This window comes from Pocillopora damicornis, chromosome 14, assembly GCF_964200805.1.
Source record: "Pocillopora damicornis chromosome 14, jaPocDami1.2, whole genome shotgun sequence".
NCBI classification, from domain to species: Eukaryota; Metazoa; Cnidaria; class Anthozoa; order Scleractinia; family Pocilloporidae; genus Pocillopora; species Pocillopora damicornis.
Window position 1 is genome coordinate 19,044,582 of NC_142683.1, and position 16,593 is coordinate 19,061,174.

The 16,593-nt window shown below is 38.8% G+C and overlaps 2 protein-coding genes and 1 long non-coding RNA gene across 4 annotated transcripts; 1 reads left to right on the forward strand and 2 right to left on the reverse strand.

Moving 5' to 3' along the window:
• The first annotated feature begins 346 nt into the window (after positions 1-346).
• Positions 347-7,433, forward strand: LOC149034860 (uncharacterized). 2 transcript variants are annotated; one of them, XM_089194784.1, is made up of 5 exons: positions 347-585; positions 2,109-2,155; positions 3,729-3,887; positions 4,834-5,020; positions 5,728-7,433. In XM_089194784.1, exons 1-5 carry the CDS (start codon positions 564-566, stop codon positions 6,006-6,008), a joined length of 696 nt encoding a protein of 231 aa, XP_089050910.1. In that variant the 5' UTR covers positions 347-563; the 3' UTR covers positions 6,009-7,433. The 2 variants fall into 2 exon arrangements, with proteins under 2 accessions (XP_089050910.1, XP_089050909.1); XM_089194783.1 differs by having other exon boundaries at positions 352-696.
• Positions 2,081-4,904, reverse strand: LOC149034861 (uncharacterized). The gene is made up of 2 exons (XR_016183220.1): positions 4,562-4,904; positions 2,081-4,167 (listed from the first exon to the last, which is right to left on the reverse strand). It is a non-coding gene; the product is annotated as an uncharacterized LOC149034861 (long non-coding RNA).
• A 4,603-nt stretch (positions 7,434-12,036) lies between the features above and the next one.
• LOC149034862 (uncharacterized) lies at positions 12,037-16,533 on the reverse strand (the record flags this gene model as incomplete). The annotated part of the gene is made up of 9 exons (XM_089194923.1): positions 12,037-13,183; positions 13,786-13,853; positions 14,133-14,306; positions 14,527-14,647; positions 15,286-15,377; positions 15,585-15,702; positions 15,835-16,067; positions 16,165-16,261; positions 16,369-16,533. Coding segments are annotated over 9 exons (2,004 nt in total), but the record flags the coding sequence as incomplete, so codon positions are not given.
• Between the last annotated feature and the right edge of the window lie 60 nt (positions 16,534-16,593).

The following is a 16,593-nucleotide window of genomic DNA, read 5'->3' on the forward strand; positions in this document are numbered from 1 at the left end:
ACGTTAAGAAAACGTTTGCATGAAGAAACTCTATTTCCTTTTTAACTAGCGTAGATTGTTTGCCAGAACTATTTGGATTACAGCTAAGGCTAGTAGCCCGCGTTGCAAAAAATTCGGATGACATCTCGTTAGCAAGGCAAGGCCAATGAGCCCTGATAGGGACGTGACTTTAAGTAATAGCGCGGAATTCTTGCCGCAGGTTATAATTAACAGCTGATTCAACCCTAGTCCCCAAGTTGAGCTCCCCTTAGTTAGTTATTACTAAAGTGGGACGACCGCTGACACAATAAAATCATACTGCGGAAAGGGGTCACAGAGTCTACGTGGGAATTCGCAATTCGCAACACGATCTCCACTGCAAATGAAGAATTATCATAACTTCTCAAATGACACAAAATGAAGTATAATCATTCAACATTGTAATGGCCGTGAAGCTAGTGGTAGACTGGATATGAGAGATGGATCAAACTAATTTTCGCGGGCCATTTCAGATTTCCTCGGTTCTGTACTTGTTCGCTCTGTTGCCTTCCTTACAGGGAAAATTAGCTTAACATATTTTATTCATGGCGTCTGCTGATTCGGAAGGTAAGAATATTTCTTCTTTTTTTTTCATTTTAGTCTAAGTTATGAATAATTCAGACTTGTGGTCCTTGTGAATATTCATGAGACATGAGTACGTGATGTGGAACAAATTCGGTAAAAAAGAACTTGATAAATATGCATGCTTGTCAGAACTCCTGAGGCAACTACAGAATGCAGGCCTATAGCAAGGGGTACCTTTACTGATGTATCGGTCGACTGACTCTGCTGCTCGGATGTCAAGGTCACTACCGAGCCAAACCAGCCACCTAGGCACTAACACTTTTATACACATTATATCACAAACACTAACTCCGCCTGGCCGCCGAGCCACTTCACTCCCTAATACAACGAGCTAAAGGATTCACTGATATCTATTTCTACAGAAATGACCTCGTATTCTGTAGTTGGCTTTATTTTGTACTCTGAAATCGCTCAGTTTGTTCAGATTTGTTGTACATGGTGTTAAATTTTATGGCGCCATCCTTGTTTCTTATATCTGATTTTTGCAAGTTATAAGAACTGTGCTGAGAGCTTTAGATTGTGGTTGATTACTTTGAACAGCTTGAATTATTTAAGTGCAGCTACGACCGTCACGTTTACCTTTTACATGCATGGCCACTTTCTGTGTTGTTTTTCTCGAGTACATGGCAGCACTGCTCAAATTTACTGAGCTGCTTTGCAGGCGGTGATCTGAATTATCTAATTGTTTCTGTTATAGGTACAACAAATCAACATAGGAGGCAACTCTTTATCAAAACAATTTTAACATGGCTTAGTCATACGCGAAATAACTTTCAACTTCTTTCTACTTCCCCTTTTGCAGGAAAAACAAAACAAATAATTGCAAACAAAAGCTGGATGATATGCTATCAGGCAATTCTGATAATTTGAGCTTTGTTAGCTTTTTCCCTACATTTTTTTGGCAATAGTTGCGATTTTTTGCACGAACACACATCTCCAGCTCAATCAGCTGACAAAGACTGCACTATCTGGAAATTACCTGAACTTGTCGCTCAGTCATATTCAAGACTTTTAGGTTAACTTCTTTACATTGTGAATTTACTACGAATGCTGGCAAGTGTTTGTAAAAAAACAAGAGTGGTAGCATATATAGCTGATTTTATAACTGATTTTATGTGGCTTGTATTAGCTCTCCCCCCCCCCCCCACCTCACCTTCCCCTTGATATACATGAGTCAACTCTCTCTAAGACAGACACCTTTGGGACATGCATCAGCTGTCTGTCCTCAAGAGGTGTCCAGCTTATAGATAGTTCAAATGTACAGTAAATGACTGAAAAAAACAAAAACAGCATTCAGGGAGCAACACCAGGTGTCCATCTTATAGAGGTGTCCGTTAAGAGAGAGTTGAACTGTAATTAGCCTCCCCCGATATAAGCCCACTAAAAAACCCTTGCAAATCTGGCTACTGGTTTATAAGTGGCAGTCTAAAGATATGTTGCCAAATTCAACTTTAAAAGTATTTTGAAGTGAATAAACAGTGCAAACACATGTATTTATTTTTCAGAAGTAAACTCTGAAGAGGTGGTCAGGCCAAATAAAAGACCATTCAAGGTAAGAAATGCAGCAAAATCTTTCAAATTTTACATATTGAATCATTTTCTATTAATAAGGTTGCTCCACATTTTAAATGTCACCCACCTTTTTTAGACAGTTGGGTTAATTAGTTTAGACATGCAATTAAATCAGATGGTAATGGACACATGTTTAATCGTGACTGATTAGGTCAGTTAGTATATTTGTGGACAACATAGTTTTTTTTTTTCATGTTTGAGGCTTTTCTGTGATTGAACAACAAAAAATAGAAATTAATCGACTCACAGAGCCTAAACCATTTTTGTACACGTACACTGTGCCTGTGACAATTATGGTACAAATTTATGTACAGGGTATGTGGACATTTCATGCAGGAGACATCCATCTGAGTGTGAACAATATGCGAGCCAGCAAGGCATGCAAGCCAGAATTGCCTGGTCCTAAAATAAAAGCTAACCATAAGGTACATAAGCCAACTATAGGCTAACGAGAGTAATTTTAAGGCTAACCAGAGTGTTGTTTTAGGCTAACCAAAGGCTAACGTAGGCTAACCACAATGACTTGCATGCAGGTTCGCATTATTCATGACCCGTGAAAGCCATGCTAGTCAGAAATCCCCAACCATAAATAAAGGCTAACCTCAAGCCACCTAAGCTAATTGTAGGCTAACCTAAATACTATTTAGGTTAACCAGACAACTATTTGCCCCAACAAAAGTATTATTAAAGTTAACTGAAATGGCTCACATGCCTTGCTGGCTCGCAATTTGTCAAGACCCTATCCATCTTCAGCAACAACCATGCTTGAAAATGCTTTTATTACCTTAAGTGTTGACAATCTTTAAAGTAATTAAGCTAGTGAAAGTTGCATTTGTTTTTCTTTTATGATTTATTAGGCACACTAAACTGTCACTTTAACCCCCCCTGCTGCTAACAAAAACAAATATTCTGTTTACAAGTAAGATTCCTTCCCTAATTGCCCGGCGGGGGGGTACTCCAGATATTTTTGGGTAGGGATGTGCCGCTGGGACTTTGATACCCTTGCCCTATATTAGACCATGTTCAGCTGCATTTTGCGACCCTATGCTACACTAGATGCGAAAAATTTGTACCCTAATTCAGACATTTCTTAGCAAATTGAACGGTTCCAGGTAAATTATACCCTATTCTACACCAAAATTCTCTGATTTCCATACCCTATCCTAGACTAAACTGCTCAAAAACCCTGCCCTTCACAGCGGCACATACCTATATAGCTTATATATGGGAGAACCCCCCGGGCCTAATTGTAGGCGTAGCATCCTATTTGTAGCACACCTGACCCCTAATAATATTAATAATTATTGTGGCTCTCCTGCAATACATTCCAAATCAGAGTCTTAAAGACATAAGTTTGTTTCTGAACTATTTTTTTATGAAGCTCTGGAAGCCCCTCATGATCACATGAGGTTAATGAAGCTCCCCAAGTTGCAAGCTCACCCAAAATTAAAGCTCTTAATTATTATAATTATAAAGATCAGGTTACAGTAGTTAATAAACAGTTGTATGACAACAATTTAATTGTCTGTTTTTGTTGCACAATTCTATCTCAGAAATGCGACACATGTGGTGGCCAGAATTACAATGCAGCCAAGCGTTGCAAGGTGGAAGGGTGTGGGGCCAAAATCAATATTAAAACCTTTGACTGGGAAAAACTTGCCAAGAAAAAGAAGACACATGTCACTCAACAAAGGAAACTTTTGGAGTATCTGGTAATTACTGCAATGAATGACAAGTGGATTTGTTATGTTCATCCTTTAACTGCATGTAGCCTACATAATTGATGTAACAATGCATGCATGCATGCATGCTTCATCAAAGCTGTGAGCTGAGTGAAAATTCTAAACACACTCTGAGCCTTATATTCAATACCTTTTAATTAATATCTTTGCTTGTGGATTACTCTGCTTGACTCCTTAAAAACTGTTGGTATATAATAATGTCCCCCCTTTTTTTTCTTGATGAACACTTTCTTTGTCAATTCCCAACAGACTGTAGGAATGAAAGAAAAAGACTTTTGATAACCAGGGAGTCTAATGATAAAAAAAATCCATTTTAATACGAGGTGGCACCCTGTTGTGCATGCAAATTGCTCTTGTATGTCTCTCGCTTAATTACCACTGATATATGAGATAAGTAATTTGCATTTTTGGCAGACTGCAATTTGCTGTTATGTGACTTATATGGCCATATTAACATTCAGAATGGGTAACTGCTGCATGTGTATGCAAAGCCATTTAATAAATTGTACATACTTAGCAAGAGGATGATCCATGTCACCTGATGCCATGAGTGCATGGCCCATTAGATGACATGATCACCGTAGTATTTTTGAATCTAATTCCTCCTTAACTTTTCAGTTATTTTATAACAATAAATTACACACCTATTTCTATAAATGTTGCACCTGTGATCCATGATGCATGTTCCATGTTGAAAGCCAGCGGTGCACTGTGATAGACTTTGTTTGTAAGCGGTTTGTTCCACCGAGTTCAAACCAAAGTAATGATCATGATACTAATGATGATAACCATACTGTGAAATGTAAAATATTTATGGAATTCTCAGTTTTACTCCAATTAAGACCTTTTCCTAATTTTCTAGGATCTTTAATACATATATCTGTAAGTGACATATTTCTTGTTGATTGAATTTCAGGCAAATGTTTTATACCAACATCATGGTTGGGATGTTGTTGTTCTATACTTCAACAGACATGGCAAAGGTACATCTGTACACACTTATGGCACACCTGGTGCTGGCCAAAAGTTTGTTGGAAAAAACAAACAAAATGCATCAAAATATGGTCTTGTGACTACAAGACTTTACAAACAGTTTTCCAAAGGTAAGTGCAACTGACAATCACCACTATATTCATTGTCTTGATAATCTTATGATTAAAACAGTACATTCCACCCAAAAGAACTTTCCATCCTGATCCAATAAAATTTCTTGTGCTCTTTTGCAACATGTCATAACACATGGTTTGTGGCAAAATTTTCCAAATGGTTTTCCTAAGGAAATAGAAAACCTCATAAATATACAAGGTAAAAAAACACTAGTCGTTTTACTCAGTAAGATCATTATACGCATGAAGTCTAAGAAGTCTGGCCAAATTTTTCATTGTATTTGACATTATTGTCAATTTAGGCTGAGAGATTGTTAATCATTATAACCATAATGATGGTGATGATGACTGGGGGATTACCAAAAAAGATGGGATGTGTCATTAAGTATACATTCAATATTTGTTTGAGTTTATTGTGAAAAAGCTAACAAACTGATAGCAGAATTCATTTATATAGTGAAACATGTGTATCCCTATCGCTGTAATCTCAAATTCAAACTCTTTGATTTTAATGTGTATCACAATTTGACTGTAACTAACATATTAGAACCTTCTTAAATTTGCTTTGCATATTTTTCGGTATTTAATTTCTGCCAGAGGGTTCTTTCACATGTAGTTTAATGCATTTGATCTATGTACTAAAAGTTTTCTGTTTTACTAAGAGTGATCAGGATTAAATAAAAAAATCTGTGTCTCCATTATAGAGTTTCATGGCAGTGAACACACGATTGATGACGAGCCAGAGGATCCGTCCATAACTGTTTCCGTCAAAAATGGCACAATGTCCGTTGTTTGTACGGGTGTGAAGCCAGTATCACAAGATGGGAATGAGGCTAATGAAAGTCAGGAATGTAGTGCTGAACAACCACAGCAGATGGCTGGTGCGGGTGGTGCCACAATCATCAATCAGGTCCCGGCAGATATTGCACAAGAACAGCAGTTGGATGGTGTGGGTGAAGCAACAACTAGCAATCAGGTCGTGTAACAGAGAGCTGGGCCTGAACAGGTTGATGAGGATGGTAGTCGGGGAGGTGGAGCTAGGCATGGGCAGCTGGATGATGGTAGTAGTTGGGCGGGTAGAGCTTGCAGTGGCCAGGTTGATGAATGTGGTAGGGTGGCTGGTGGAGCTGGGCCTGGACAGTTAGATGACAGAAGTGGCCTTGGGCAGGTGGTAGACACTGTTAGTCAGGCAGGTAAAGCTGGAAGTGACCAAGTACATGAGGGTCAGACTCTGGCAGGTAGAGCTGGACGGGGGCAGGTGGATAATGGTAGTAATCAGGCATGCAGAGTTGGGCATGATCAGGGGGATGATGTTGGTAGTCGGGTAGGTGGAGCTGGGCGTTGTCAAGTGAATGGTAGTTGTAGTCGGGCAGGTGAAAATCAAAATGGGCAGGTTGATGATTGTGAAGGCAGGGGAGTTGTGGCTGAGCGGGAACAAGTACCAGTGGGGAAAGAGAGCGACGCAGTTGCCTATGTCGTTGATGGCGAGATTCTTTCTGTTGGCATTGTGGACAGAAATCGTGATACTCTTCACGGTCATAAAATTGAGAGAGGGATGGTCTGTGTTTTGATAACATACCTCACAAAGCCCCTTGTCCCTGCACCACTTATTTTAGGAGATCCCGATGAAAACCGCCACTTGCAGAAAGGAATGTTCTTCGTTTTACCTGCTGTTAATTTGTTCAAGTGTGAGAAGTACATTACGGGTAAAAAAGTTGTCTTACGTAAATATATCTGCAGCAACAATCTTGGACAAAACTAATTGTGACAAACACATTTCATACATGATTTTTTCGCTAGTGTCTATAGTACTTGAAAACGGATAAGAAGTATTTATTCTCTATCCTTCTACTCAATGGTGTTTCTTAGGGTTTGCGATCCACCAGGCTTTGTTTTCACTGCACGACAACGTTAACAACCTTGAAATGGGGAAACCCGTAAGGGGGGGGGGGGGGTTGAAAAAGTGAACTGTTGTACCTTAATAAGTGGAAATGTGGCCAAGTATCTCAACAGTTGCGTCCAAGATTGTAGCTTGTTTGGTTTGAAACTGTAACAAGTGGAAGCATATTGTAATGCGCTTTACTTTTTGACAGTTTTTTTACTTTTGCTGTTGCCGACGGTTTTGTTTTTTTAGCTTTAAATCATGCGATTGTTAGCGGGAAAGCGAGTGGCGTAACACAGTGTCAGTGGTTTATTTAAAAAGGCTCGAAGCAAAATAAAAGGAAACTCAACATCTTCCAACTTTTCTTTCCTAGTGATAACCTGGCCTTGAGGTGATGTCTCAATTTTTTGTTGCCAGAATTGTGTTTCCTTAGAATCAGGTTTGCAATAAACAGCAAATAATTATAATAAGTTGCAAGAAAGCAATAAATCTCGATTAAAGATAATGTTACTGAAGTATTAAAATAGTTTGTACTGTTTTAAAAAACGAACATTATTATCCCTCCCTTGTTCAAGTGATGGATATTGTCAACTGCGGCAAAAAAAAAATAGTTTCGTTGAACTATTTTCGACTTAAGTCCCGTATTATTATTATTATTATTATTATTTTCTTCAGTTGCATGCCAAATGCTAGTACATCGTTTGGCCTAAATATATTACCTTTGGGATGCATATGATGAAATCGGGACTCTATTTGACAAAACCGTTTTCTCGGCGTAGTTGTTCATAAAAGACCTTTTCCAACCTTGGCCTAGATATATAGCCTTTGGGTGCGATATGACGTAATACGATACTTAATTCGCTCACAAGTTCAACAAACCTTTTTACAGGTGATGATAGCAAAAGCAAACAAATAGCAGAAATTGGCCCAGATATGGCACCTCTGGGAGGGACCTCGTCGTTCGCAAACAATCCATCAAACCCGTTTATTAGCGCTAACGATGATAGAACATTTGGTCGCAAATGGGGGCGCATTTGCATTTATTTGTCTAATTCAACAACGACTGAACATGGAAAGGTATATTTTCTAACTTCCACATACACCTAATTGCAACAACGTTGTCGTAGAAAAAAGGGAAATAGGAATTGGTTTATCCGTCTAAGTTGGCCGCATTTACGTTACATTACATACATTTACAGAAAACTCACGAGTTTTTCTCTGTTCACATATTCGTGTATAGTAAGATAAATTCATTTACGTGTGTGTTAAGGCCGTTTCTTCAGGCGAATTTCAAACTTGTATTTATAATGCCTAACTTTAATTCCTATTTGCTTTTTAACCTTTTTCTTTTTTCTTTGATAATGTCATTGCAACTGACTGTAATATTGCCAAATGCCACAAAAGACATGATTACACTAGACAAAAAGATCCCACCAAACAAGAAAGAAATTAACGGGTATTTTGAGCAAGTGGTACAGGACGGCAAGGATGGAATTGGATTATATTGCAATTAATTTTTTGACAGGAATCCTTTATACCATCTGTTGCTTACCATCTGTTAGCCTTTCTTTCTATCTGTTGATACTTCTTTGCTTTCACCACTTTTAGCATTTTTCTCCTATCCTAGTGCAACACAATAGCATCACAATTAAAGCAAGCTGCAGGCTATGCGTATAAAGTTATATATATCTTGTGTGCAATTGTCCCTTAAGGTCGCGGTGGATACCTTGACCATGAATATATTCATTAGGCAAAATATTGGCAGGGGTATCACTTTTAAATTCCTAATATCATGAACAGTTCAAAGCCGATTTCGTCAAAACTTAGCAGACATATTGAAGAATTATCAAAGTGCATAAGCATTGATTTATATTGAGTGGATGGCGTCTGAGGGCAATGCAGACAGCAACTTAAATTAAATTTGTTTAAAATGTGATTTTGTGTCCAGGTTTTCACCCCGAAGACGAAGACACAGACACAGAGAAACTTGATTTAACCACTGAGTGATCTATCACAACATCTATTGTGTCAAGTCAGAGCCCGATTTTTTAATTTCAAGTTTCTTTAAAAGATATTTGCCTTTAAAGGCGCAAAATCTATGATGCGAGAATTTAAAGGCTTCAATCTTACCTTCTAAGGCTTATTCTGAAAATTCGGCCTCTGATATGACAATCTACAATATGTCTAGTTTATCCCCCTGCCGTGTCAGCTCGTGAAATTCTCTGTCCGCGCTATATTCTTGGACACAAAATTGCTTGTTTTTACGCTTCCGAAGGCTTTCCGAACAAACACGAGGGAGCTGATTAACTCAAATTGTGATTATGGTAATTTTGGTAAAATTTTGCTGCACGGACCAAACCAAGATAAGTGCACGCAGAAATCAGCAATACTTTGAAATTCGCTGCACATATTAATAGAATACACCACTGCGCGGCGTTTTGAGAGTAGTAGCTGAATACATACAGTATACAGGATTTTTTTTATCAACTCATACTTTATTCCTACTACCAGTATTAATTACACGGTAAATCATACAAAATAAAGACTACTTTCGCTTGGAAATTAAAATAAGATTTCACTATAGCCGTATGCGAATATGGCCCAATATTGGATAAAACGCGTCTACTATGCTACCCTTTCGCGGCAAATATTCCAAAATTAAGACCATTTCGCAAAAAATTAAAGTCAAGTTTTTCACAAAAACGCAAGCGAATATGGCCCAATCAGTGGATGAAGGGCATCTACAATGCTTCCATTCCACGGCAAATCATACAAAATCAAGACTACTTTGCACGGAAATCAAAATAAGATTTGATTATAGCCGTATGCGAATATGGCCCAATATTGGATAAAACGCGTCTACTATGCTATCCTTTGACGGCAAATGTTCCAAAACAAAGCTTGTTTCGCATATAAATTAAATTCCGGTTTTCACAAAATCGCCTGCGAATATGGTCCAATCAGTGCACGCAGAGCATCTAGAATGCTTCCATTTCATTGCAAATCATACAAAATCAAGACTACTTTGCATGGAAATTAAAATAAGATTTGATTATAGCCTTATGCGACTATAGCGACTAGTTCGCATAAAAATTAAACTCATGTTTTCACAAAAGCGCATGCGAATATGGCCCAATATTGTATAAAGCGCATCCAAAATGCCACCATTTCACGGCAATTGTTCCAAAATCAAGACTATTTCGCATAAAAATGAAAGTCAAGTTTTCACAAAAACGCCTGCAAATACGGCCCAATATTGGCAAATGTTCCAAAATCAAGACTATTTCGCGTGAAAGTTAAATTCATGTTGTCGCAAAAACGCAGGCGAATATGGCCCGATATTGGATGAAGCGCATCTAGAATGCTGCCATTTCACGGCAAAAGATCCAGAATCAAGACTATTTCGCATGAAAATTAAAGTTAGATTTCATCATAGCCTTATGCGAATATGGCCAAATGTTGAAAGAAACGCATCTAGACTGTATTTCGCGGCAAATCATACAGAACCAAGACTATTTCGCATGGAAATGAAAGTAAGATTTGACTATAGCCGCATGGGAATATGGTCCCGTACCGTATGAAACGCTGCTACTATCAGTACCCTTTCACGTGGAATGATCCAAAATCAAGACCAATTCGCATGAAAATGAAATTAAGATTTCACTATAGCCGTATGCGAATATGGCCCAATGTTGGAAGAAACGCATATAGTATGCTGCCATTAATTGCGCTGCAGATGATCCAAAATCAAGACCATTTCTCATGAAAATTAAAGTACGATTGGACTATAGACTTATGCGAACATGGCCCAATATGGGATGAAAAGTATCTAGAATGCTGCCATTTTACGGCAATGATCCAAAATGTTCCAAAATCAAGACCATTTCGCATGGAAACGAAAGTACGATTTGACTATCTTCGTATGCGAATATCGACCAATATTGGATAAAACACATCCAGTATACTATCATTTCCCGGCCAATGTTCCAAAATCAAAGCTATTTCGCATGATAATTAAAGTCAAGATTTCTCTAAAAACATAGGCGAATAAAGCCCAATATTGGATGAAGCGAAACTAGAATGCTACCATTTCACGGCAAATGATCCAAAATTAAGACTATTTCGCACGGAAATCAAGTAATATTTGACTATAAAAGTATACGAATATGGCCCAATGTTGAATGAAACGCGTCTAGTATACTACAATTTCTCGGCAAATGATCCAAAATCAAGGCTATTTCGCATGCGAATTAAAGTCAAGATTTCTCCAAAGACATATGCGAAATAAAAATTGTCCTGGCGTTTGGTCTAGATACATAGCCTTTGAGAGGGATATGGCAGACTTGGACAGCCAATTTGCACACAGTTTAACGAAGCATTTTTTTTTTTTTTTTGAGTAGATGGCCACTGTTGTCAATGTCCACCGTTTGGGCTAGATATGTATAACCTCTGAGAAGGATACAGTCTAAGCTCTCGTAAGCGGACACCCTCGGTACGCGAAAAAAGTGTCCGTAACTGGAGCTGGCCGCTTACGAGAATGGTTCTGGTAGGCGGCCACTAGATGAAATGGCCGATTACAGGAGCTTGCCAAGCTATCAATAAATATTGGAAATATACCAAAAAATTTATTGCGCCCTGGCTATACAGTGCTACGATAGTGGCGATAACTAAGTACTAGGACTGCCCCTTAGTGATTTACAGTTGTAACCAACACTGAAACAAACAGTAGCTATGCAGTTTACAATATTTAGGAGTGCCTTTCATGATCAGGCCCAATTTCTCTGTATTTCTTTTTTAGGGTTTCCACTTACGGGAGCTGAAAAACAAAGGAATCGTACAAGCGTATCCGCGGCCGCTCACTGGAATGTCCGCTTACGAGAATGTGAAATTTGCAGTGTTTGTATGGGAGTTAAGCTGTCCGCTTACGAGAGTCTGTTAAGAGAGCTTCCACTGTATTATAGAATAGGGCACCCAATTCGCACACAGTTAACTAAAACCTTTTTTTGAGCTGATAGCCATTGTTGTCAATTTCCACCGTTTGGGCTAGATATGATGGCGTTAGAAGACAATTTTCATCAATTGGAGTAGATATATAGCGTTTGGGAGGGATCAGACGGAATACGGCACCCAATTTGCACAGTTCAACAAAAGGTTTTTATTAGCTAATGGCGATAGGAGACAATTTCCATTATTTGGGTTTTATATACAGTCTATGTGAGGGATACGACAGAATGTCTGACTTTTGCCTTTATTGGAACCATTACACTTAGTCTTGAGCGTAGTGCATGAAAGATGATTAACCACTTGTATTAACCTATGTACATCGAGGATACTTAATGTCATTAAAAAGAAATAAAACACAAATTAGTGTAGGTGTCATCCTGTAGATCCAAAACTGTTTGGCAGACACTGACAAACTGATTCAAGCTGCTTTGATGGCCCAGTAATAATTCGGCACCGTGGAGGCCATGTCGGTGTGTATCCACCAAAACAATGGACGAATTCCCGACTGGTATAAAGACAACTGTCTTCTCGTTCACTATTAACAAGGCAGCATCACCGTGGTCCCGTGCACACAGCCTTCTCAACTGGAACAACAACGTCGTGGGGCCATGTTCATCAAAAACGCGAACTGGCAAAGGGGAGTCAACTGAGACGCTTACACACGGTTGCACGACGGTGGCAGCCTCTGACGCAGACAAGAAGCGTTGCGGCAAGCTTAGACGACAGCGGTCGTAAAGCCGGTTTCCTACTCTAATAGCGGCACAAAGAAGTTTGACCCACAGAGGAGACAGCACAAGTGTCGGTTGGAGATTAAGACCTTGATGCCATGCGCCATGTGCAAGGATAAGGGCTATAACACTGCAAGACGAACTACCATTTCGGCCGTCAAGTGTTGATTGGCTGACTTCAGGCGGGAATTTCCATACGAACAAGTCATTCTGAGTAATGCTTTCCCCGAGGACTTCAAAATTGTCATCTGTTGACGTGTCGGTGTCAACGGCATCATTGTCGGAATTAGCAATATAATGCTCATATTCCTCTTCGACATCGTCATGGTCAGAATCATCACCTCCATCCCAATTGTCATTGTCATGCTCATTGTCTTGGATATTTAACGAATCCTCATAGTCACTACCAGATAGTGCTGTCTGAAATTTAGAGGCTGCGCTGACAAGTTGAAGCTTGAAGAAAGCGATCCCTTTTTTAGCATAGGCCAACTTCCCTCCAATAATTCTTGCGTCCACCGACACAGTTCTATAGCTGCCGATCATTTCCTAAAAAAGTAACAAAAGTGGGCACGTTATATAGCCAAAAAGGGTTGAACTGTATGTATTGTGTACTCGAAATCGCTCTATAATCATACGCGTCATTAAAAAGGACTTACACTTGCAAAGCGACAGACTGATTTGAAAGTCAATACTGTCACAGCAGACAGAATCGGACGACATGAACTTCGGTTGTCATGAAGTCACTTCTACGACAAAATGCAAGAAAGGGAAACGATTGGATCAACGTTTTAGCCAGTAAGGTGACAACAATTTAGATTGTTTTCGAGATACACCAGAAGGCAGCCCATTCAAGTGCTACTTTCTTGTTACAATGTAAGTATCTGTCAGACTACGCAAGTACGTGCTAATTCTTTTATTGTAAGGTCGGACCAGACCTCATCATTAATTAAAAGGTCGGGACCCAGTTATTCGAAGGTTGGATAACACTATCAACCGGATAAATCGTAATGCAGCTGATGTGACAAAGCAAAGCATGATATCCACTGCATAAACTAACTGATTTTTCCAGTGCACAGTGTTTTCCATCGTTTAAACACTACGCTCAAGGCTTTGCGCATATGACAAATAAAAGTTTTTCTCAGTCCTACATTCTGCGACTCCACAGATGCTTCTTCGATTTCTGGTGGTCCACGGGCATCAAGTGGCCTGGAAAGATCTTAAAAGGAGTAAAGAACGAGAACAAATCAAATAAATCTATTTTTTTCGGTGAAGAATGGTTCTCAACCGAAAACAAATTACAGTAGAACCTCTATTAAGCGGCCACCCTCCATTAAGCGGCCATTTTTTTAAGTCCCAAATTATTTCAGTGTCTCTAAACTGCAGTATTCGATACCTTTATTAAACGGCCAACCTCTATTAAGTGGCCAGTCTTCAAAGTCCCGAGGGTGGCCGCTTAATAGAGGTCCGACTGTATTTTCAACTGATATTTACTAACTGTCTAATTTTCCCTGCAATTCCTCTGCGATCTTTGTTAGGTGGGGAATGCTCACGTCCATGTAATACGCAATGAAGTTGGCCATCTCCTTTTTTACCAGAGCAACTTCCTCGTCCCATCTCTTCGCTATCTCGCTCTTCTCTACAATTATTCTCTTGATCCGTATCGGTGTATCTGCGATAGCATTATCATTAAAGAGAGAAGCAGGTAAACAAAGTACAGTTTTTACACAAATTAAAGTGTAGTGAAGTCTTAACAATATCTCATAAATTAGAGCTGTGTTACAAGAGTAAAATTCTGTTTGTTGTTGACGTTGTTGCTGCAAGTAGAAGGTATTTTTCAAATGACGTTATTGCAAAATCAAATAATACAAAAGACAAAAAAGCTTCCTTACCATGTGCATGACTAACAACAGCACGTTTCCACTCGTCTGCTTTAAATTGAGCCAATGGGACTTCATACGTATCAAGAACTTCATTGAATTCTTTGCGTGATTCAGTTAGCATTTTAGTAGCCTTTTCAAGCAATAGACAAGTGAAAAAAACAATCAATCTTAAATGAAACTGACTTTTTTTCTTTACTTACTATGGTAGAGCTCTTTGGAACAAAAAATGTTTAGAGAAATATTTTATCCTCATCTAGGGTTGTACAAGGGTCCTTGAAAAATGATGGGTCTTGGCAAATTATTAGTTTTTACAAAAGACTACCGGTATGTGTATATGTATGTATACTAGCCTGTATACATGTCTGTACCTTGTAGTTTGAAAGCACAATAATCCTTAATTGCCCTTCTGATTTATCAAGACATAATTTATTGTAAAACGACGTACAGAGAGCTACAGAGCGCTGTAAACAACTTTTGCCCAGATTTCTTCAGTTGATCACGGTGTCTTACAATTGAATTTTGGAATCGCAGCATCTCAGGTTCCGTTTTTACAAAATAGCTAAGTCTTTGTCTCGGATTTTAAACGAGGGCCTTGGCGTCTCAGCTCGTCTTGGATTTTACCATTCTACACCCTTTCATCTGTACACCACATTTTCCTTACTTATAGAAAATTAGTGTAGAGCTCTTTCCACCACCAACAAAAAAATTTACAGAAAAAAAAAATATCATGTCTTCATCTGTACACCACACAATATACATTTTACCCACACGAGTGTATCGCCGCGCAAGACTCTGTACCATTCCAACAATTTTTCTTTTGTTCCACCTCAGTGCATGCTCAGTAATGAGCTCTTCTCGATCTTGAAAATTGTAATAAAAGAGATTCATGGTAAAATAATAAAATGATTTAGATTATTTTCAATTCGTACTGTATACTTGAAAAACTTGGCACTGTATAAGATTAACCAAAATGAAAGTAAGCTGCTACTAGCTAGTCAACCTCGTAAGGAAAGGAACTGTTTTAAACACACTTTATTACTGCATTATTGGTTAAAGTTTCAACTCACTCTCAGGAAGCATGTACTTTGTAGTGTTTCCACAACGAGACATGTGGGAATTGATCTGTTCCACTTCCTCGCCAGTGGAGCAGGCACTTCCATCTTGCCATCGGCCTCCCCATATGACCTGTCAACAAAAATTATAATAGCAAATTTGACAGTCAGCGCGAATCATTCAACATGATGTAACTTAGAATTTGCTGTCCCAAAAACAACCCCTTTCTGATATCACATTTAATTTCTATTTTTGATATACTACCTGGCATGTCCAACTATGAGCTTTTGCATGCATCACAGACAAGGCTGGTTTCATATCACAGTTTTCAAGCCCACCAGCTTTTGTAGCCCACTTCCAGTACTTGCAGACAATGTCTTCCCAGAAATACTTGACACCAGCTGGTATCATTTTTTTCTGGTGTACAAAGTTTGCATAGCCATACAGCTCTCCCTGGAACATGTTCACTGCCCACTGAGCCAAGCCATGTCTGCAACCTACGTGATTATATAAACAGAACTCTCGATAATTATTAGTACATCAAACACACCCTTATCAACCACATGTTTTCAACAAGTTACATTTTATTCTGACCTGCAATTTCCAGTCCAGTCTCGTCCAATTTGGCTGCCTTTCTGCCATGATTGTTTGCAGCCCTCCAGTGTGAGTCACCACATCTATTATCAACGTCCTGTACATTGAAAACCCATAAAAGCATCATGTCATGAGAATAAACTCGAACATAGTGACCTAAGTTTTTATTTTAAAATTTGGAACGGAAAATGCATTTTCTAAAACCTTAGATTTGGACTTCTTTGCATAAACTGCCTTCAGGTGGCTGTCAACGTCGTGGTTCTTGGCAATGAACAGGTCTCCATAATATGATGGCCTTCTTTGACTAGGTAAAAGACAATTCAAACACAATTTATTGTATTTAATTTTAATATCACTTTCTCTGAATTGTTATTCTGATTCCAACACACACAATTTTAGTACTGCATTAAGATATACAGAAGGCAAAGT